This window comes from Macrobrachium nipponense, chromosome 1 (genome assembly GCF_015104395.2).
Source record: "Macrobrachium nipponense isolate FS-2020 chromosome 1, ASM1510439v2, whole genome shotgun sequence".
Lineage (NCBI taxonomy): Eukaryota > Metazoa > Arthropoda > Malacostraca > Decapoda > Palaemonidae > Macrobrachium > Macrobrachium nipponense.
In genome coordinates, this window is record NC_087200.1 from 195,514,503 (window position 1) to 195,537,977 (window position 23,475).

At 41.7% G+C, this 23,475-nt stretch overlaps 1 protein-coding gene across 8 annotated transcripts in view; it reads left to right on the plus strand.

The window, feature by feature from the left end:
- Positions 1-23,475, plus strand: part of LOC135219980 (uncharacterized) — a 130,368-nt gene that overhangs the window by 95,658 nt on the left and 11,235 nt on the right. For 2 of the 8 annotated variants that reach the window (XM_064257241.1, XM_064257247.1), the window contains exons 3-7: positions 9,928-10,144; positions 10,577-10,709; positions 19,212-19,355; positions 20,044-20,217; positions 21,728-21,878. In XM_064257241.1, the coding sequence (XP_064113311.1) occupies positions 9,936-10,144; positions 10,577-10,709; positions 19,212-19,355; positions 20,044-20,217; positions 21,728-21,878 (811 nt within the window). In that variant the 5' untranslated portion in view covers positions 9,928-9,935. Of the gene's footprint in view, positions 1-8,424; positions 8,639-9,927; positions 10,145-10,576; positions 10,710-19,211; positions 19,356-20,043; positions 20,218-21,727; positions 21,879-23,475 lie in introns of those variants that run through there. The other 6 variants (XM_064257245.1, XM_064257248.1, XM_064257244.1 and 3 more) reach the window with 5 other exon arrangements.

Sequence of the window (23,475 nt, forward strand, 5' to 3'; positions counted from 1 at the left end):
CCAGCTCTACACTTGTATCTAAGAGCCACCTTCCTTTTCCTATTTATATCTAATTTATCTGAATGATACCTATAAACTTTCCACTGATTATCATCCCACCCTTTACACTCCAAGCACGTTAATTTCCTTATAGGCACACTCTTACCCCTCTACACCTTGAATACACTTGGTAGAATGGGTATCATAATCAACTTGAATAACCATGTCCTACATCCTTTGAGCAGTACACCAAATTCCAGAAGAGCTGGAATCTAACATAATAATGATGGAAAACAAAATGACTAATCTCAACTAATAAGCTAAGAGCAAAAACACCGTTCAAGGTGAAATACTTCACCAAAGATGAAACACTTCACCAAATCCCTGGAAAATATCCAAAAGATGAAGCAAGGACTGCATACAACTATACCAATGTTAACCGGGAGCCAGCAGAAAATGAATTGGGAGCTTCTGCTAATTTGCACTTAGCTTTCCCAAAAGTTGGCGGGTCCTGTTCACCTACACTAGTGATGGCAGCACCACCACAAAATTTGAATCTTGGATTACCAAGGTAGGAAGCTTTCAGCTATGTAACTGCTTGGTGTAAGTATATTTTGTAAAACTTAGTTTTATCATAGAAATGTCATTTTTTATGCTCAAACTGTATAAGAAAAACAAATAAGGAAAAGTGTTTTGGGGAGCACGACGTTGCTGCAAAAGGGAAGTCCGCAGAGAATAGAGCAAAAACTATGATGCAGGGTGTAAGGTTACAAAGACTTGAACACTGGCAAAGAAAATGTAGATTTTGTACATGAACTTTCCTGTCAGATATATACTTAGCTTTACGTCTCTGACGTCACGACAGAATTCAAACTCGCGGCACATGCGACAGGTAGGTCAGGTGAATCTACCTTACCCGCCGACTGGGTGGCGGCTGTAAGAACCAATCTCCCTTTCCAGTCAGATTTTTCTGTCGCCGGTGACGACTACACCTGTGGTTGTTACCTCCTGACAGCTTTATTCGATTCTCGTTGCCTTGGATTTATTTGGACTGACTTTCGGTGAAGTACCTGATCTTGTTGGCTTGGCATACGCACTTGTGGATTGTTTTTTGGATATTGATTTGGATTTTTCTGTGATTTCAAGATGTCTGATGTAGAGGTTAAGAAATCTTCTATGTTTAGGGTGTGCTCTATGGATGAATGCAAGGTGAGGCTACCGAAAGCTACGGTAGATCCTCACACAGTTTGCTTGAAATGTAGAGGGAAAGAATGTTCTTTTGTTGTTGAACCCGTGTAATGAGTTGTGAGAAGTTGGATGAGGGTGAATGGAAGGCTCTTTCTTCCTACTTGAGGAAGTTGGAGAAAGACAGGGTGAGAAAAGCTTCGTCTAGAAGTTCTAGTAAGTCTCGGATTAGCGAGGTAGAAGTAGACAATCCTGTTGTAGCATTAGAACCTTCTCCAGTTTCAGCTCCTGCGCCCTGCATCGAACCTAAAGATACGACTTCGGAAGTGGCAACCATGAGAGCCACGATCCTTAGCATGGAGAAGAAGATTCGTTCGTTGCAAGGTAAGAGTAGTGAAGGTGAATTGTGCAGTGACCCCAGTGCAGTGGAGGGTGCGTCTGATCGGCTCCTTAATGCTTCCAGGCCTAGACCTCTTCCAGACTCCCAGTCCCAGTGGAGGAGGAAAGTCAACAGCCGCAGGAAGGTTAGGGAGAACTCCACCGATCAGGCGTCCCCTCGGTAGATCCTGATGTTCGTACCCAGGCTGCCCTTGTTCGCGCGAAGAAGGAGGTATTGCGCCAATGCTTCTCTTCTTCTTCTCTCCTTCGCCTAGAAGAGGATGGAGCGCCTCGGATTCATCGCGACCGCTGAAGAGAGCCTGGAGGCTCCTTGCGCCTTTCCTTCCAGCCCGGAAGTTTTTCCAGAAGAGCCGGAAGTGGATATCAAGAAACCCCAGGAGGGAGCAGGGGTTCTCGCCTCATAGTAGGCTTCGATCCTCTTCACCTGTGGAGGATTTTGCAAGATCTCCAGCTCGGATTCTTGCGGCGGGGCTGCAAGCTCAGATTTCGGCGCTGGCGGGCTCCTTGGCTGGAGGAACGCGTCGTAAGAAAGACGTCTCTCTCCCCGTCAAGAAGTCTAGGATTCCTTCGCCTGCGTTACCTTCTCAGTCGGAGGCGGCTCTCTCTCCTGTATCAGCGGATGGAAGGAGGCGCTCTTCCCTCGGCAGACGCTTGTCGTCTTCCAGGCGACAATCGCCCAAGAAGCTTTCTCCTGGCGACTTCATTTCTCCAGTAGAAAGGGATCTAGCGCCTAGTAGGCGCTCGTCTAAGGACAAGCGTACAGCTTCGTCTTCTCGCTCCTTTCCGAAGATCCTTCAATCTCCTGATAAGAGAGCCTCCTCTTTTATGGATTCTTCAAGAGACAGGATCTCTCCTTTTGTTAGCGCCTAGAGCCTGTAGGCCTACTCCCAAGTACACGCTCTCCCGCTTCCAAGCTCGGTGTGGAAGATAGGCGCTTTTCTCCTGATAGGCGCGGCTCTCCTATTAGCCGCTCTGTTCAGGACAGGCGTAAAGAGCCTGAAAGATATGTCTCGGCTGAGAGACTACCTTTTGCAGAGATCCACGAGTCTCGATCTAAGTTTGTGGAGCATGGTAGACGCCGGTCTCCGAGTAGGCGATCTTCTCCAGGGATTCGCTCTCCTGTAAGTAGGCGCCAAGAGCCTAGTAGGCGTTCTCATTGTAGGCGCAGTTCGCCAGGCAGCCGCTCTCCTTTGGACAGGCGCATGGATCCTGTTAGGCGCCTTGAGCATAGTAGGCTCTCCTCTCCTAGCAGGCGCTCCCCTTTGGACTCCCGGGATTCTAGGAGTAGACTTAAGGATCAAAGAGGACGCACTCATCAGAGTAGGAAGGACTCATTCGAGAGGAGCTCTCCCGAAGCTTTGGCTTCCCCTGATAGGCGCCAGGCTGCTGCCAGACACTCCCTAGATAGACGCACTTCTTTAGAGAAGTCCAACTGCTCTCGTAAAGAAGCAGAGGGTTCTTCGGTGGATGAAGTGGAACCTTCAGAAGAGGATTTAGTGAAGGACTCTTCGGTTTCATCCTATAAGATCCTTACAGATCTCCTTCTTCAAGAGACTCCCTTACTCCCGTCGCTCCTCCGTCTCCTCTCTCTTTATTCTCGACTTCTAAGAAGACGAAGGTTTCCTCTTGTGTGAGGATGAAGCCAACCATCTCAATGAAAAAGGCTTTGAGAGGTTTTGGTGATTGGCTGCTTTCTAAGGAGGAGAAAGGGAAGACTGTGTTTTCTTTCCCACCTTCCAAGCTTACGGGCAGACTAGGTTTTTGGTACGAGTCTGGAGAGCCCCTAGGCCTGGGTCTTCCGTCATCTGCAGACGCGGACTTCTCTTCACTGGTGGATGCAGCACGACGCTCGGCTCTTTTGTCTGCTAAGACTACCTGGGCTATGAACGAGCTCGACCACCTGTTGAAGGGAATGTTCAGAGTCTGGAAGTCTTCAACTTCCTTGACTGGTCTTTGGGGGTCTTGGCTAAAAAGACTCAGAACCCGGTATTCTAATTTCGCCAGATCTCAACAGTGTTCTAACGTGCATTGATAAGGCAGTTAGAGATGGATCGAGTGAAGTAGCCTCCCTGTTTGGAGCAGGGGTTCTTAAGAAGAGATCAGTCTTCTGCTCTTTTCTTACAAAGTCCGTCTCGCATGCTCAAAGAGCCTCGCTTCTGTATTCGCAGCTCTCGCCTCTTCTCTTCCCGAAGAAGATAATCCAGGACATCTCAGGATCTATCTCTGCGAAGGCGACTCAAGACATGCTCGCTCAGTCGGCACGGAAACCTAAGACCTCCTTCCAGACGAAGACTAAGAAGGAGACTCCAGCTAGACAGGAGCCCTTTCGAGGGGGCCCTCCTCCTAGAGCCTCTACCTCTAGAGGTAATAGACCATTCAAGAGAGGTAGATCCTTCTCACGCTCTTCAATTCCAGCTAAGAAGTAGGGAAGTAGTCCTCCAGACATCAGTAGGTGCCAGGCTTTCTAAGATTCTCGGAAGCCTGGGCAAAGAGAGGAGCGGACAACTGGTCCCTCTCGATTATCCGGAAAGGATACCTGATTCCCTTTACGGAAAGACCACCGTTGACGACGACTCCGAGGGAGTTGGTGGCCAGGTACAGGGATCCCATCATGAGCCTCGCTCTAACACAGGCAGTGGAACAAATGTTCGAGAAAGAGGCTATAGAGCTAGTGAGCGACCCATGCTCAGCGGGCTTTTACAACCGCCTTTTTCTAGTTTCAAAAGCCTCAGGAGGATGGAGACCGGTTCTGGATGTAAGCGCCCTGAATTTCTTTGTAGAAAAGAGGAAGTTCGCCATGGAGACGACATCCTCAGTGTTTGGCGGCCCTTCGTCCAGGGATTGGATGGTGTCCCTAGATCTTCAGGAGCTTACTTCCATGTGCCTATCCATCCTTCTTCAAGGAATACCTCAGGTTCATGATGGGAGGAAGGATATTCCAGTTCAGGGCCTTGTGTTTCGGCCTTTCAACAGCCCCTCAGGTCTTCACAGGACTAATGAAAAATGTAGCAAGATGGCTACACTTGGAGGGAGTCAGGGTGTCCTTTACTTGGACGACTGGCTAATCAGATCCAAGTCACAGAAAAGATGTTTGGAGGACCTACAAAGACCCTTTTCATGGCGAGTTCTCTGGGACTTTTGGTGAACTTTCAAAAGTCTCAGTTGATCCCCAGTCAAGATCGTATCTATCTGGGGATTCGGATGGTTTCTCTGGATTTTCGGGCTTTTCCGTCTCCAGAAAGGATAGCCCGAGGGTCAGAGAAAGTCAAAGCCTTCCTAGAGAAAGACGTATGCACAGCGAGGGAGTGGATGAGTTTGTTGGGGACACTCTCCTCGTTGGAGCAATTCCTTTCTCTAGGAAGGTTGCACCTCAGACCTCTCCAGTTCTTTCTACATCGAAACTGGAGGTGTCGTTCGCAAAACCTAGAGTTCTCCTTCGAGATCTCAAGAGAAATCAAGAAGGACCTCTCTTGGTGGGCCAACCCTCTCAGGTTTGCAGAAGGGATGTCCCTTCACATTCCGAACCCCAACCAAGTGTTGTATTCCGACGCGTCGGAAACAGGTTGGGGAGCAACGCTCGGCTCAAGAGAAGTGTCAGGCACCTGGAAGAAAGAACAGTGACCTGGCACATCAACAAGAAAGAGCTGATGGCTGTTTGGCTAGCTTTGAAAGCATTCGAGCCCTACGTCTTAGCTTCGGCAGTACAGATCAACTCGGACAACACCACGGCCCTGGCATACATTTCAGGAAGCAGGGGGGGACTCACTCTTTCTCCCTGTACGAGACAGCAAAAGAACTTCTGCTGTGGCAGAGAAAGGAAGATTTGTCTCCTTCCACCAGGTTCGTACAGGGAGAAAAAGAACGTCAGAGCAGACCTCCTAAGCAGGAAAGATCAAGTCCTGCCTGCAGAGTGGACTCTTCACGAGGATGTTTGCCAGGACCTGTGGAATCTTTGGGGCAGGCCTCATATAGACCTCTTCGCCACAGCCAAGAATGCGAGGATAGCCAACTACTGCTCTTCGATATCGGACCCGAGCGGAACCCAGGGCAGTGTCGATAGATGCTTTTCTCCTAGATTGGAAGGGCCTAGACATGTATACTTTTCCTCCATTCAAGATACTGGGAGAGACTCTCAAGAAATTTGCAGAATCGGAGGCAGCAAGGATGACGCTGGTAGCCCCGTTCTGGCCCGCACAAGTATGGTTCACAGAACATTACCACAGAGGATCGATCTGCTCAGACAACCCACTTCGACAGGTATCACAAAACCTCCCCACTCTAGATCTGACTGGCTTCAGACTGTCAAAAGTTTGGTCAGAACGAGAGGGTTTTCTGCAAGAGTTGCAACGGCTATCGCAGCAGCAAGAAGGCCTTCTACCTTAGAGTCTACCAATCGAAGTGGGACGTCTTCGACGGTGGTGTAGGAACCATCACTTTTCCTCTTCCAGTACCTCGTAACCCAAATAGCAGACTTCTTACTTTTCCTTAGGGAGAAAAGTGGACTGGCGTATCAACCATTAAAGGTTATCGTAGCATGCTGTCTGCAGTGTTTAGGCACAGAAACTCAAACTTTCAGAAGACAAGGACCTTCATGATCTAATAAGATCTTTTGAAACATCCAAAAAGGTTTCGCCAGAGATTCCGAGTTGGAATCTGGATGTAGTGCTACGTTTCCTGAGGTCCCCTACCGCTAAGTTCGAACCGCCTCAGTCTGCCCCTCTTTTAGAGACCTCACGAGGAAGACACTTTTTCTCATGGCATTGGCTTCCGCAAGAGGGTTAGTGAACTCCATGCATTAGAAGGAAATGTGGGATTCAGAGGAGATGCAGCTATCTGTGCATTCCTACCTTCGTTCTTGGCTAAGAACGAGAACCCCTCAAATCCTTGGCCTAGGAGCTTTGAAGTCCAAGGCTTGTCTGCATTAGTAGGCGAGGAAGCAGAGAGGTCACTTTGCCCAGTACGAAGTTAAAGTTTATCTGCAGAGAAAGAAAAAACTTAAGGGCAATGATGTCAACCTTTGGTGCTCTGTAAGAGATCCAAGGAGGACTCTTTCGAAGAATGCGCTTTCTTTCTTTATCAGAAGCCTGGTGAAAGAAGCACATGCGATATGTGATGAAAGTCAATTCAAACTTCTTAAGGTCAAAGCTCATGAGGTAAGAGCTATTGCCACGTCATTATCTTTCAACAAAAACATATCCCTGAGTAATATTTATGAAGGCAACATTCTGGCGTTGCAACTCAGTCTTCGCAAACCACTATCTGAGAGACGTCAAAATTACGTATGAAAAGTGCTTCGCGTTAGGCCCGTACGTATCGGCGGATTCGGTGCTGGGGCAGGGAGCTGAGACATATCCTTTGTAGTATATTTTTTCCCCCTTGTTTAGGTTGTAAGTTTTTGGTTGTTTGAAAGAACATGCGGGTAGGCATGTCTTTCATTTCGTAGGTCTAACAATGATTAGATTAGTTAGGTGATCGGTTTATGTTTGAGCTCCTTGCAATGATAGTGGTTAGGTTCTGTCATATAAGTGGGCGAATCCCCGTTGACAAGATCCTGCTCGGATTCTATCAAGTAAGCGGATAACCAAATCCCTTTGATAGAAACCCAAAGAGTCTGTCAGCTGTAGGTCACGCCCTCGCTGAAGCTCTTCAGGCAACGCAGACTCATAGACAGAACTACGAAGTCTTCTGCCTAAACAGGTAAGAACCAAGGTTGTATTTTACATCCTACAACAAGTGTTGTTTTCCCCTTTTTCCATATTTATATTGCTGTCTCTTTCCCTCCACCAAGGGTGTCAATCAGCTAAGTATATATCTGACAGGAAAGTTCATGTACAAAAATGTTATTGTTAGTATACAATAAGGTTTTGTACATACCTTACCTGGCAGATATATACGATTGATGGCCCGCCCAGCCTCCCCTCAGGAGACAGGTGGAAGAGAAAAATTCTGGCTGGAAAGGGAGATTGGTTCTTACAGCCGCCACCCAGCGGCGGGTAAGGTAGATCACCTGACCTACCTGTTGTGTGTGCCGCGAGTTTTGAATTCTGTCGTGACGTCAGAGACGTAAAGCTAAGTATATATCTGCCAGGTAAGTATGTACAAAACCTTATTGTATACTAACAATAACATTTTTGCAAAAGTGTGACAATTTATGCTAGGATTCAGAAGTAGGTGTAGTGGAAAGGTCATACATTATGTCATTGGATAAGGATGCTGGCAGTTCACCACTTTTACCTTATATATATTTGTCTCAAGAAGATTGAAAAGTTCTGTTGTGGAATATGGTTGTGAATATGAATTGGATCTCAAGTATGTAAACGTGAGTTAGTAGCAGACCTGTGTGTTATGACTTCAGTTATCTATTAATGATAATCAGAAACAGTCAGTGTCTTGTGTCATAAGAAATATTTCCTTGGATAATTTTTGGCTATTTTTACATTTGGTTATCAGTGGGATTTCCAGTTATTAAAGTGTACTTACAAGAGTGAGCTAAAAATGTTCTTCTTTGGCTTATGGATGTGAAGGGGTCTACCAGCTTCAGCTCTATTTCATCATATTTCATCTATCTTTTATCTCGCATAACATAATAGCTTTTGATTTTTTCATAAGAGGATTAAAATCCTACTGAAGACAGCCAGGCTTATCATAGCAATTCCATAGATTTTTCTCTAGCAGTGGTGAAAAAACAATTTAACGGTCACTACTTCTAGGTGCCATTGATAATATTGCTGTTCAAACTGTAAAAGATTTTAAAGATGATGTCATATGTACTGTAACATTGACCAATCTCATACTTGTCACCTCTTTACTCGGCAATATTATTTTATCAAGGCTTATCATTGTGAAGCTATCAGTGGCCTGGATGACTTATCTGTTATGAAGTTTTATCTTGTGTCCTTCTTGAACTGCTCTGTGTTTGCTTCAGTGTAAGCTTCCCACAATATTTGTTTACAATTTAATGTGCTCACCCGAATCATTTGAAGGTAGTGTTGGGAACAGGATTTATTCAGCTTTATTTTATTAGTGTCTTAATGGATGAAGGCAAATGGTTATTATGACATCAAAGGAGAAATAGGTAAAGGGAATATACTATATATATATATTTACCTAGAGATATTTTGTCTAGTCTGTGCTTCTGTTTGTTTTAGCCATCTGAATTATTCTTTAAGATTAGTATTTTAACAAGAATGTCCTGTGTTTTTCTCATGATTGGGAAGTTTTTGGACCGGAAATTCTAGATATTGTAGAGGTTATCCTGATACAGAACACCTGAAAATATGCTTATTTTCATCGTTCATGGAGTTTGTAATTCAGCAGTGAAATGCTATGTTATGATAGTTGTAAATAGTGAATTGCATCAATGAAAATATGACATTTTCAAGCAATGTCTCATATGTATACAAATCATAGATTTCAAGTTGGAACTGCATTGTTTATCATCGAACAACTAATGTACTAGGCTAGCCTGTTAGACTACAAGGAATTGTTTTTGTAATAAAACAAGTACTGTTTTTATCAAATCTATTACAGGAAGTCTCCTCCTTGCTCATTTTTTCTGTGATTAACTCTGCCTATCAGAAGAGGTGCTTTTGAACCCAAATAAATGTTAGTCATATAGAAAAACTCCTCTTCTTTCGTGATATAATTTTGGGTGACGAGGCTGACACTAATACAAAACAACATCACGTGATAGGAGTAACTTAGACGAGCATGCCCAGACGGCTACGGTAGAATCACTTTAATAGTAGAGCTAGCTATAAAAGGTGCCCGCAAGACCAGAAGCCCCCAATTATGTTCTTAGCCGTCATTGCGTTTAGAATGTAGAGCTTTCATGTTCCATCACACCACTTTATAGAGTGAGTATTAATCTTTAGAGGTATAATTTTGTGTTTTGGTGGTGATATCTTTGGGGAGAGATCCTCCTCCCTCCTTTTGTGAGTCTCCTGTCTTATAATGTAAATTTAATTTCCCTCCTCATGCTTCCCCTCTTTTTTTTTATCTCTCTCTCTCGTCTATTCACAAATTGGGAGCATCTGGTCTCCTGCAGGCACCTTTTATAGCCAGCTCTACTCTTGAAGTGAGTCTACCATTGCTGTCTGTGCATGCATGTCTAAATTAGTATCGCATGATGTTGTGAGTGTATGTTAAGAAAAATGCAAATAATTTTAGAATGACCTTTTTATATTGAAGAAATCACTTTTGTTGATAGAAAATTAGTATAATTTTTTAAGATATTATATTCATATAGGGAAATGCTTTTAGTAGTGATTACAAAATACTTTGTTCACCTTTATTCCTGTTGATATCTCAGAATATTTATACCAAAAGGGCAGTTTGTAAAGTTTGCCCGTTCCATTATACCAGATTGAATTATGGCCGAGCCCGTTGAGGATGATGTAAGTTTCCTGGGCATTCAAGAGGGACCAGAGCGTACATCACCCAGACCCGACTGTCAGGTGCCAAGCAGAGAGTATTGCAGAGCTGCACCCGAATATCATGCCTCTGAATATCAAGCTGCTGGAGCCCTCCGTGCACCGGTGATTGCATCCCCATCACGGCAGGACAGAAAAAACTCAGCTGGGTAGGTTGGATGTGAAGACTAGTACAAGCTTATGCACACAAACTGTGTTAGGTTATTTGTATGTATACACTCATGGCATAGTGTGAAAGATAGTAGTCAGTTAGAAAACATTGAATTTATGTAGTACTATAAAGATTTTGTATGAAGCTGTGAATTGAACAGCAAGTTTTAACTTTGCTGTCTAGTTTTAGGTATGTTTGTAAATACTTTAGGAGGCTACGTACATAAATGGACAGTGAGTTTAAATAAAACATTAGTCTGTCAATTTTGGACTCTTTTAGAAAACAAACTTTTTGTATCAATCGAAATATTATGACTGCCAGTATAAGATTTTATGCAGCTCTGTTTTGCAAAATTAATTTTGTCTATACAAGTCCACCATAATACCTTACCAAATCAACTCAAGTTATAAAATATTACCACACACAACAGGCGGGTATTACCTAGTGGAAGTGGAGATCGGAATTCACCATTCAGTTCCAGTAGCCCAGTTGCAAGCCCACGAACACCAGACAAGAGCCCTAACTATAATATTGATGCCTCTGGCTCCACTTACGCACTTCAGGTAAAACCAATGTTTCCCATTTTTTATGTTCAGATACTAGAATTGTGTCATATTAGTATGGTTGAAATTGTACAGTATAAATGTGTGTGTATGGCTATGTTGTGCTACCATTGCTTTCCATAAATAGGTACTTTTAACTGTAAGTAAAGCTAACAAATTTTTAGTGCATTATTTTCTTAAAAGTGACTAATTGGGTTAACAATGCCACAAAATTTACTTATACATTTTTTTAGGCATTCTTGTGATTTCTGTAATAAAGAGTATTAACTTTTCTCAAGGTACAGTGGCTCTTTGGTATATGAATTTATTTAGTTCCAAATTCTAATTTGTATATTAAAATGTTTTTATATTGATTCGAATACATATTCCCATAAGGAATAATGGGAATTCAGTTAATTTGTCTCACACAAGAATTTACCCCATAGCCATCCTTTGTACCCACTTTAATACAGATAATGACAAGTATAATCAACAAAATAAATAAAAGAATAAAGGATTTCATAATCAAATTTAACATAAAAGATGAACAAAATCATGTCAATTGACTTTAGATAGGGGAGGGGAGCATTTATACAATTGAGGAGAGAAAGAGAAGAGACAGTAGAAATATTGCTGTATACTACATGTAAAAGCAGTAATAATTCACATAAAAAATAAAAGAAGGGAATTTCACATTAAATTTAAGATAATGGTACAGTCAATCCCCCAGATTCGCATTGTCGAGATTCAGAGACTCACCTATTCGTGGATTTTTCTTTGGACCATATCTACCCATTATTCGTGGGTTTTTCTGATGATAAATAATTACTGATTACTATATATTGATGTTATTTTCATGACTAAATACATTTTTATGATACAAAAATGATTTACTAATTTTCAAATATTAATATTGATTAATACATACTGTATTAGTAAGTTTAATAAGATTAAATATTGTATAATAAAAATAATAATTCTCTCTCTCTCTCTCTCTCTCTCTCTCTCTCTCTCTCTCTCTCTCTCATCTCTCTGCTCTCTCTTACAGAGATGTATTTGTTTTTTGTATGATAAGTAAATGATTTACTAATTTTCAAATAGTAGTAATACAGTATTAATGCAAGCAGCAATAACATCAATTCATTAAAGAAAAAATATAGTGAATTAGTAACATTTTAGTTTACAAATTAAAAAATTATGTAGATCCAGGTACTAAGCTGAGGTTCAGAGCTGTCAAATATGTCAGGTTAATGTGACAAGGGGGGAATGAGCATGTTGAGTTGCCGACTAACATTCATGTAATTTCTCTCTCTCTCTCTCTCTCTCTCTCTCTCTCTCTCTCTCTCTCTCTCTCTCTCTCTCTCTCTCTTCATTATAATTCTGTATGTCTCAGAAATAATTCCTAATTTCACTCTTGATGGTCAAATACTATATGATGTTGCTGAGTCAGTGCGCGCTCCTCTCTCTCTCTCTAACTTCTTCTCTCTCTCTTCTCTCGCTCTTTCTATCTCTCTCTCTCTCTCCTCTCTTCATTATAAATAACTGTATGTCTCAGAAATAATTCCTAATTCACTCTTGTTTTTTTTTTTCTCAAGGAAATATATGATGTGCGAGTCAGTGTTCTCTCTCTCTCCCTCCTCTCTCTTTCTCTCATCTCCTCTCTCTCTCTCTCTCTCGGATCTCTCTCTCTCTCTCTGTACGTATATATTTTTAATGGTAAAATGTTTAAGATGACTCTGAAATTATATGGATAATATAATCTCAAAGATTAGTACAGTAATAGGATAGTAATTTAAGGTATATTTGAAGTAGGATGTTATTTAAGGTGTACATTTGGTGTTTGAATTTTTCAAGATAGGCAGTTATAAGCGATTTTAGAGGAGGGGGTTTAAGTATTTGCGGTTTTGATCATTCGCGGGAGGTCTGGTACGCATCTCCCACAAATACGGGAAGTCCACTGCACATACATAACAATATAAAAACAAATGCAATACAGTAACAATAAAAAATCGAAAGAGTCTTACCTTGAGCGAGTGTTTGGGACTGCGCTGAGTTAGACAGTGGAGAGGAGAGGGAGGGGATGATAGTGGGTTACTGGTTGGTAGATGGAGGTCCGCTTCCCACCGAGTTCCCAGCTGGAGCCGGACTCGGATGATTTTTTTCTTTCACTACATTTCACTCGTTTCTTTCACTTAAACTCACTTCTTTTTGGTATGTCAACATACCTATCAAGTGACACTTCCTTTTAATGATTTTTTAGCTCTGTAAAAGAAAACTCATCCCCACATCATGAAACACACTGGTGCTGCCTTCAGCTTTTGTGCACCTTGGATTGTTTCATTTAAACAACTTTACTTGCTTTCCTTACTTATTATTTGTTTACAAAATCATGTTTATTGGATTATGATTTTAAATTCAGCCATTTGCCAACAGGAAGTTGATGTGTTGTGGTATAATTAATCTCCTTCTTGTACTCAAGATCTAAGTGTAAAAAACACAGCGACAATTGTACATGTGAGGGATTGTTTTATTGTAGTGTCTTACCGAACAATTATAGAGCCGTGATTTCCACGAGCGGCAGGATACTAAATTCAAATTTAGCGCGTTGGCGTCGCCAACACTGGTGGTGATGACGTCATCTCCCTCCACTCGCGGGAGAACCAGGTACAACTGCCCAGGTGAATTCAATTCTTTTCCTGCCGGCGTCCGGTCAACATCGGTGGTCGGTGCGGTTGGATGACTTTGCTTCGCTTTTTTTCTTGTGGAATTGATCTTCGGAATTGGTGAAGTACTCTTTTTTGGCGTTGTTGTTATTTTGCTTTTTATTTAGGCGTTGCCATGTCGGATTCTAGTCCATCGGGAGTTAGGTTTTGCATCTCAGGATGTAAAACTAGATTATCCAAGTTAGAGTATGATTCTCACACTAAATGTGTTAAGTGTAGGGGGACAGGTTTGGTTTTTCAGCAGATCGAACATGTAACGAGTGTAGTGATTGGACTGATTCTCAATGGAAGTTTTTTAGTTCATACTCGGAGAAATTTAGCTAAAGACAGAATTAGAAAAGCAGCGCTTCTTAGGGAAAGTAGACTTAGCTCTGCTTCGTCTTGCGATGCTTCTGTTCCTTCTGTTTCTCCTCAAATTGTTATGTCTCCTTTAACTACACCTCCTATTCCTCCTACTAATCCCACTTCTCCGGCTTCCCATGTAGTTTCTTCCGACACCATTGCCAGTCTGGAATCGAGGTTAGATCAGAAATTTTCGGTACTAGCGAATACGCTATGTTTTGGGAGGAATGGGAAAACAGAGGAGCAGAAGCCTGGGTAGTGCAAGTACTCAAGTTTGGCTATCGTATTCCTCTCGTTTCACCTCCCTCGCTCTCACCTGTGCCAATTCCATTCCAGGCATACTCTCCGGGCTCAGACAAATTTCTGGCGCTAGCCGCAGAAGTGGAAGCGCTTGTTCTCAAAGAAGCGATAGAACAGATAGAAGGGGATTTTCCTCCAGGCTTTTACAATCGCCTTTTTGTAGTTCCCAAGTCATCAGGGGGCTGGAGGCCGGTTTTGGATGTGAGCGCCCTGAACTTGCATGTCCAGAAAACAAAATTTCATATGGAGACCACTCGGTCGGTTCTGGAGTCCATCAGACAGGGGGATTGGATGGTCTCTCTGGACATGCAAGACGCTTATTTTCACATTCCGATACATCGCGAATCTCGGAAGTACCTGAGGTTCATGTTCGAAGGCAAGGTGTTTCAGTTTTCGGGCGCTTTGCTTCGGACTAGCGACCGCTCCTCAAGTTTTCACCAGGGTTCTATCCCCGATAGGAAGCTGGCTGCACATATTAGGAGTAAGAATCTCCCTCTATCTGGACGATTGGCTTCTCCGGTCGGAATCAGAGAGTCGGTGCATGAAGGACCTTGGAACAACTCTGGATCTTGCCAGAAAGTTAGGAATTCTGGTCAACAAAACAGAAGTCCCAGTTGGTTCCATCTCAGAGCATCCTTTTATTTTGGGGATGATTCTGAATGCTCAAGTTTTTTTCGGGCTTTTCTGTCCCCGACCCCGAGGGTTCAAGGCTGTCTGGAGACAGTTCAGGAGTTCTTGGACAAAAAGGTAAGTTTCTTTTGCCAATCAGTGGGGATGAGGTCTCCTGGGTCAAATTGACGTCAGTGGAGAAATTTGTGATGTTGGGAAGACTGCACCATGAGACCTCTGCAGTTTTTCCTGAGAGCCTCTTGGTGCAGGAAGACACAACCAGACTCGATTACCTTTCTTGTCACAGATCAAATAAAAGAGGACCTAAGGTGGTGGCTCTCTCGAGCAAGGTTGGAAGAAGGGTTAGATTTACGACACCCATCCTCCCGAACCTACAGTCTTTTCCGACGATCGGACACAGGTTGGGGAGCCCTACTGGGAAATCAACGGACTTCAGGAGCTTGGTCGGAGAAGGAGAAGAAGTTCCACATAAATGGTAAAGGAACTGTTAGCAATTTTCGTTGGGGCTCAGGACAGTTTCGGAGTTTAGTATAGAAGGTCGAGTAGTGGCAGTGCATTCCGACAACTCCACGGCTCTCTCGTACGTGCGGAAACAGGGGGGGACTCAGTCTTTCTCTCTGTACGAAGAGCCAAGGATCTCCTCCTGTGGTCAAACGAAGCGAAGGTTCAGCTAGTCCCGAGATTTGTTCCGGGAAAGATGAACGTTCTGGCGGACGAGTTAAGTCGTCAACAGCAAGTGTTACCTCTGGAGTAGACTTTGGACAACAAGATTTGTCAGAAACTTTGGCGCCTTTGTTTGGGGACGACCGTCAACTAGACCTGTTCGCGACATCAAGGCAACAACCGTTCTTCCTCTCTTTGTTCTCCAGTCCCAGATCCTCTAGCTTGGTCGGTGGACGCAATGCTGTTGGATTGGTCGGGTCTGGAAGCTTATGCATTCCCTCCGTTCGGTCTAATAAGAGAGGTGCTGAACAAGTTCATGTCGCACAGCAATGTAACACTAACGTTAATCGCTCCCTTTGGCCCAGGAAAGAGTGGTTCCCGGACCTTCTCCAGTTGTTAGTAGACTTCCCCAGACTTCTTCCTCCAGAGAAGTGGCTTCTCAAACAACCGCGCACTTCAAGAGGTTCCACCAAAACTTGTCCGCTCTAGCTCTGACAGGTTCAGACTGTCCGGAATCTTGTCAGAGCGAAAGGATTTTCAGAAGAGCTGCAGAAGCTATCGCTCGTTGTAGGAGAGAGTCTTCTAACAAACTCTATCAAGGGAAGTGGAGATCTTCAGAGAGTGGTGTAGAAGTGCTAAAGTCTCTACTTCTGCGACCTCTTTAACAGAAATAGCAGATTTTCTTCTATTTCTTAGGAACTCTAAGAAACTGGCTCCTTCGACGATCAGAGGATATAGAGCCATGCTCTCTTCGGTTTTTCGACATCGAGGTTTGGATATTTCCTCCAATTCAGATCTGTCTGGACCTCATTAGGTCTTTCGAAACCACTAAAGCTCCCACAAGATACAGTGACTTGGAAACTTAGATGTGGTGCTTAAGTTCCTCATGGGGCCACCGTTTGAGCCTTTGAAGTCGGCTTCACTCAGGAACTTGACTAAGAAGGCACTTTTTCTTATTGCACTAGCTTATGCTAAGCGTGTCAGCGAATTGCACGCTATAGACAAAAGAGTCGGTTTCTCTCAAGGCAATGCTGTATTTTCGGTATCTTTGACCTTTCTAGCCAAAAATGAGAATCCTTCTAATCCTTGGCCGAGGAGTTTTTTGTGGTAAGGAACTTATCTGATTTGGTTGGACATGAGGAGGAAGAAAGGAAACTCTTATGTCCAGTCAGGCTATTAAGCAGTATCTGTTTGCCCATAAGGGTATTAGAGGGACAATCTTCTAAGCTCTGGACCTCGGTTCAAAATCCCTCTCGTCCTCTTTCTAAGAATGCTATATCGTTCTTTATTAGAGAGCTTATCAGGGAAGCTCACTCGCAGTCCGAGAACGACAATCTTTCCGTTCTGAGAGTGAAAGCTCACGAGGTGGCAACTTCTTTAGCATTCAGAAAGAATTTATCTTTAGCTTCGATTCTTCAGAGCACGTTCTGGAGATCGAATTCGGTTTTTGCGAGTCATTATCTCAAAGATGAAACGGTTTCAGAGAATTGATAGAAACGTTCGAGAAGTAAAACGTAGGTCGGTGGTTTCTGGCATGGTGTTGGGAGAAACGCACAGGGTCGTCACCTCTATGCTAACTTTTCACCTTGAATAGGTTGTCGAGTTCAAGGGAAGCTGGGGTACTGAGTACCTGGATACTCACCAGTCTGTTAGGTCAGATTTTACAATGGTTGGGTATATATGTTTTTAAATCTGGTGTGGTGACAAATGTTTTGTATGATTGAATTTTCTGGTCTTTAGCCCAGGGCAAGGGCAATTGTTGTTACTATCCTCCGTCAGTCAGCCTTGACTCGCTTGAACTACGGAAGGATTCCACTCCTGTAGAGGCTAACTTTGGTCAAAATTCCAATTCCTCTACAATAGTAAGAAGAGCACCGACCAGAGGCAGTAACACGTCTGCTGTAGCTCTCTTACAAGGTAAGGTACAACAGACACCTTGAGTGTTTACTGGTATTGCAATAAATGTAACCATTTAAAAATACTAGTGGTCCACTGAATCCCACCTTCCCATAAATGTGTAATCAGCTCTATAATTGTTCGGTAAGACACTACAATAAAAATGAAATTTTCATTATTAAAATGAAGTTTTATTGTATACTTACCGAACAATTATGATTATACCCACCCTCCTCCCCTTAGGTGGACGGACGGGCAGAAAGAATTGGATTCACCTGGGCAGTTGTACCTGGTTCTCCCGCGAGTGGGAGGGAGATGACGTCATCACCACCAGTGTTGGCGACGCCGACGCGCTAAATTTGAATTTAGTATCCTGCCGCTCGTGGAAATCACGGCTCTATAATTGTTCGGTAAGTATACAATAAAACTTCATTTTAATAATGAAAATTTCATTTTTCACATTTGCTGAATGTGGATTCCTCTCTCTCTCTCTCTCTCTCTCTCTCTCTCTCTCTCTCTCTCTCTCTCTCTCTCTCTCTCTCTCTCTCTCTCATCCTTGTTGAAAACAATTTTTTGAAATAATCTCTCTCCTCTCTCTCTCTCTCTCTCTCTCTCTCTCTCTCTCTCTCTCTCTCTCTCTCTCCAACATACTTGCACACAGACACATAATTGGACATACACACGCTATTGATTCCTTTGATTATCCTTGCCAAATGTGAATATAATTAATTTTGTTATCAAACTTTGCCTACTGCAACCATTTAGGTTTTCTTGAGGGATCCCATTTCTCCTCCCTTAATCCGGGCCGCGCACCATTTTCCACCAAACAACTTATAAATCAAATTCTTAGCTTGTACACAAAAACAAAACTTTTCTCAAATTTCACTTCGTATGATGAAAAACAAATAACGAATCATTCATATGCCTAGGAACCACTGTTTGCTAATTGTGATATGTAATTAGATATTAACATATATTAATGTGATTGGGATATTTAGTTGAAATTAGTTAGCTTGCTTTAACAAAGAATTAAGGTACCATTGAAGTAAAAGCTGTTCTCCATAACATGACTTGTTGCTCTGAGAGTGAATGTAATCACATGACACCAGTGTGATCATGAAAATAGTAAAGTACTGGTCAAGAAAGTCATAGTAAAAATGATAATGAATAGTCATTTTTGTAATTGTATGATTGTTAATTACTGTTTGTGTTTCCAAATACCATAGATCCTGTCTGAAATGCAGGAGTGTCTCCCCACCTCTCCGTTTTCGTATTCTTAATATTTTTAATGCCACAGGTGCCAGGCACCTACAAGAAAACCTTTTACTCTACCTCCATTCATCTTAATTTCTACCTTATCCTAACAATTGTTTCATAATGCAACAGTGAGGTTTTCCTCCTGTCACAGACACTTTTCAAACCTTTTTACTCTCAGTTTCCCTTTTAACACTGAATGACTCCATAGGTCCCAGTGCTTGGCCTTTGGGCTAAATTTTGTATTCTATGCCACACCAGTGTCTAATTAAGTGAAAATTTAAAACACTGTAGTGGAATGGAAACAGAAAAAAACTGTAGGTAATAATCAATATACTTATATATTTTTCTGTACTACACTTGTTATTAACGGTGTTGGGAGCCTTTCCCATAGAAACTACGTAATTCTTTTTTTTCCTATTTATCCTACTCAGCATTTCCATGAATAACAGTTACTATACTTGTCTGCTTTCTTTTAATTTTAACTTTTAGACTAGCAAAATAATATAGTGTAGTATGTGCCAAGATGAAATGCTTAAAACTAAGCCCCTTGTTTTTACATATTACTGTACTGTGAAATACTAATGTAAGAAGCCAACTGTGCAGGATGTGATTAAGCCTTATACAAATTTGTTTGAATTGTTGGTGCGTGTATGCATGTTTTTCAAACCATGGTAACATATCCCTTGGCTTTTTGTTTTCTGACGTAACGTAGGTTGCACTGAGAAACATGAAGGAGCGGTATCACAAATTACAGAAGAAAATGGCTTTAATAGAGGACGATAACCAGCGTCTGATCAGCGGGAAGTCAGAGTTATTTGGTGAAATTGGGAAGTTGCAGGTATCCAGTAACTCTTGTGTCAGTTTGAAACTATATGTTTTTATGCAATAATGATTTCAATCTTTAAGTTCCACTGTCACTGCAGAATTCAGTTTTTGTAGAGTACTATTCAAGTTTAATTTGGAATGAGTCTTTCCTACTGTTAAAGATATGTAGCTTATATAATTGGCAATTTATGGCGCCATAATGGGACGAGTTCCGGTTAGCAGCGCCATAAGGCACTTTATGGCGCACTATAAGTATCCTTATGGCACCGATAACCCGTTATCAGCACTGTAAGCCCCATTGTGGCGCCATAAATACTGAGTTTCGGTTAATGGCGGTTTTCGCTTATCCCCCCCCCCCCACCTCCCCCCCCCCCCCCTCCCCCCCCCCCCGGGGAACCTGAACTCCCGCAATAAAACCGGGGACTGCCTGTATCATGAAAATATAATCCTTGTTACATTGTATTGTTACATATACATACATCCATGTTGCATTATATTATTTTACCACAACATTGCTTCAGTATGTGATAATTTGGTCAGCCATCAAGATTATTATATCTTTTTGCTATGCATGTAGTGTAAAGACTTAGCAGTGACTGTAAGGGTACATTAAATTTACAGTTTTATGTACATTGTATATGTTGAATGTAATGAGTAACCTAACAGATTTTGCAGCCAATTAGTAGTGTTTTACCATTCCTCTTGAAATTTATCGACAGGAAAACAGCATCAAGCTCCGCGAGAAGAACCTTCAATTGAACCAGGAAATTCACACAAAACATCAGGAATGCTGCTCTTTGAAGGAGAAGTTCTCGGCTCTGTCAACCGAAAATATGAATCTCACAAGACAATTAGCAAAGACAGTGCAGGAGAACAGACGGCTAAACAAACAGGTTTGCCTGAAAAATTACTGTATGTTGATCTGACAGACTAGGATGTTAGATAGCATAATGCTTTAGGTTCAAATTGTTGACCACATACCACCATATTTCAAGGAAGTAGGAGACTGTTACATTAGTTAGTAAGAGACACTCTCTCTCTCTCTCTCTCTCTCTCAATGTAATATATATATAACATGCAATGCAGGATAGATTATATCACATCTGTGGATCTTGAAAAGGCAGCATATACTAACCCGTCAGTCTTGATTAGCCGTAACTTACAATCTCAAATCTCCCTGAGACAGCTTCTGAAGTCTTGAAAACAGGAGAGGAAGAATGACAAGGAAAAACCAACCATGAGTGATTGTGTGCATGCACAAAGTGGCTTTATTCTTTTATGTGTCTTGTTGAAGGTTCCAGTAAATGTGAGAGCTTCAGTTTTTCAAATAGTTCCATTTCATTTCATTTATCTTTTTCTTCTCATGCTTTATGTCTTTTCCTGATTTACTTTTTATGCCAGTTACTGTTGTATTTAGGGCCTTTCGTTGATCTTCCTTAATCATGTCTAGTATAAATTATTCATCTTTTAGTTTTATTTCTTGTTAATTACCCTTCTTTACCCTTTAATCACCGTTAGGTAAGTTGTTTGATTATGGTCTTAGGTTATTCATCCATCTCTGTTGTGTTGGTAACAGTGATGGTTTGGTTTTTTATTAAATTGTATGTCCAGTATTTTCTTTATGTTTTTAGTGAGCTGTTTGTGATTTTTATTTGATGTTTGTATTCTCTTTTGTTTTTTTTGTTTTTTTTTTTTTTTTTGTCTTTTTGTTTTTGCTGTTCTTTGTTGGGCAACCAATGATCCCATGTTTTGAAAAGGAAATTTAATCCTATTACTCAAAAATTATAGAGAAACATGCTACAACTAACCTGAATCCTTGCTTTCTGTAATGTCTTCTCGTTACAAACGATTCAGTTATAGTAGATTTGGTAATCATTTCAAGATAAAAGGATTCTGTGCTAATCTCAGGAAGAAAAACATCTTTCTATGAGTTCCATCACTCCAGCTACAGTGAAGAAAAGACAAATGAATCCAACCAGTAATAGTATTTATTTAGTGGAATTTTCCTTTAAATTGCTGTAGTCTCTATTCTCTAACAACCACAGGAAGAGACTTCTACAGGTGCATTGCAATCTGAACTTTTTTATTTTCTGCAGTTAAAGAGACTTGTAAGAACATTTTTCTGCATTTGAGTGTCTGGAAAAGAGCTTGACACACTAGAAGGCATTTATCATTAAGTACTAAGGGGTTTTGTATCAAAAGAAGTCCATTTTTTATTTTAAAAATTTTCATCTTTCTTTACAAAAGAACTGGTTTAGTGGGCTGTATTTTTGTATCTTAACATAGTATACTAATGAGAAATTTTAAAATAGTATAGTAATAGATTTAGACATTTAAATTCAGAATGAGATTTTGCAAAATATGAGCATTGACTAATTTTTGTTTTTTCTCTCCTTCCTTAAGGTAACTCTTGCAGCAGATGAAAACAAGCGTTTAAGAGAAAAACTCAGCCTTATTAGTGCTCAGGTGAAGACATTACCTGGCGGTGCAAGTTTAGCAGTATCAGCATCAGAACTCGGCACCCCTCCTAAAACAAAAATTGTTCCACTATCAGGTAAGATATTTTGAATTACAATTTGTAATATCTTTCTCTTTTACTTGCTATTTTGCAAAAGCAATAGTATTTTTTTTCAAGTAATCCAGATTTCCTTTCACCCACTACCTGTCAAAGGGAACTCATTTTGCATTTGGTACCTTTGCAGATAGCTCATTTCATATGTTGCTAAAGCAACAGAGGAAGTTATTAGTCTCAGCTATTAGGATACACTTTTAAGGTCTTTTACTGTATCAGCTTAATTTTGGTGGAAAAGAGGTATTTATATTAGTGTTGAATGATAAAGGCCTTCTTCAGGGGCTTCAAATCCGAGATGTGATTTTGTCTATTCGAGAGGGCTGGGTAGTCTCTGTTCAGGCCTTTGTTCAAGTTTCTATGTCTGCCCCACTGCTAAAGATGACCCTTCTTCCATCCTAGGGAAAGAATATCTCTTGTGTAAAACAATGCATCCCCATGGCTGGTGGTCAGTAAGTCTGTCCCATTGCTTTCGAAGGATTAGAGGTTAACGAACATTTTCCTAGCAGCTGACTTTGTCAAGGAGGTATTATTAGGGAGCTAGAAAGAAACCACAGCACCCATTTACCTTTTTGTCACTCTCTTCTATGATGTTGTCATTGCCATTGCCCAGCCAGAACAATTTGTTGGGTTAACAAAACCAAGGAATTGAAGGGAATTCTTCTAAACTGTTTTTCTTGATATATCAAGGGGCAAGTAATCAAGAATTTGGTCTCATTCTGGCTTGTATGCCATTTAGACTTGTCTGTGTTAGAGAAGGGCTGATAGTCCAATTTTGGGGTGTGGTTCATGACTATTTCCATTTTCATTTCTGAACCATAATTTCATATATCCATTATTGCATTGTATATGATGTAGACGTCCCACGATCATTTGTTGTTCATACTTGGAACATACCTTCGGTCTTAACAATAGGATAATCTTCTTGTGCCAACTGGAAACCGGTTAAAAACAATCAAAGATTGTAAAGCAAGGAATCTATGGCATCTGGTAACTCATACGTAAATGAGGTGGAAGCTGGTCACTGACCAGGCATAGAACCCTGTGACGCATCAGTCTTTCTTTGAACCGCCTTGGAGAGTAGTTGCTTGTGCTCTCTTTCCCAAGACAGTTGCTTTGACCGTGATTTCTTTGTTTCAGTGTGTTTCCATGCTCCAGGTTTTTGGCTGCTACCATTACAGATCCCCATACTATGTGCAGTAGGTGCCGATCTAATATTTGTACCATTACCAATCCTTGCCCGGAATGTCGTTCATGGCCTATGTCGCAGTTGAAGGCGTTTTACAAGAAGAGGGAGCATCGTAGAGTCTATTTTTCCTTTTTGGGAGGGTCTTTCGCCTCCTCATTTGGACGATTCAACATCCTCTTCTTCCAGAAGCATTCCCTCTGCGTCAGCTGTACCGCTCTCTCCTTCCTTTTCTTCCATTGATTCGTTGTTGGAAGTATTGGTAGTTACACAGGATGAGATTATGTTTAATGTACCCCCCTCTCCCGCAGGATATGTCCTTCCCGAGAGGGAGGAAGCTACGCTTTCTGCTTCCTTTATTTCAGATTCCAAATCAAACAAGATGGCAGCTGTTTA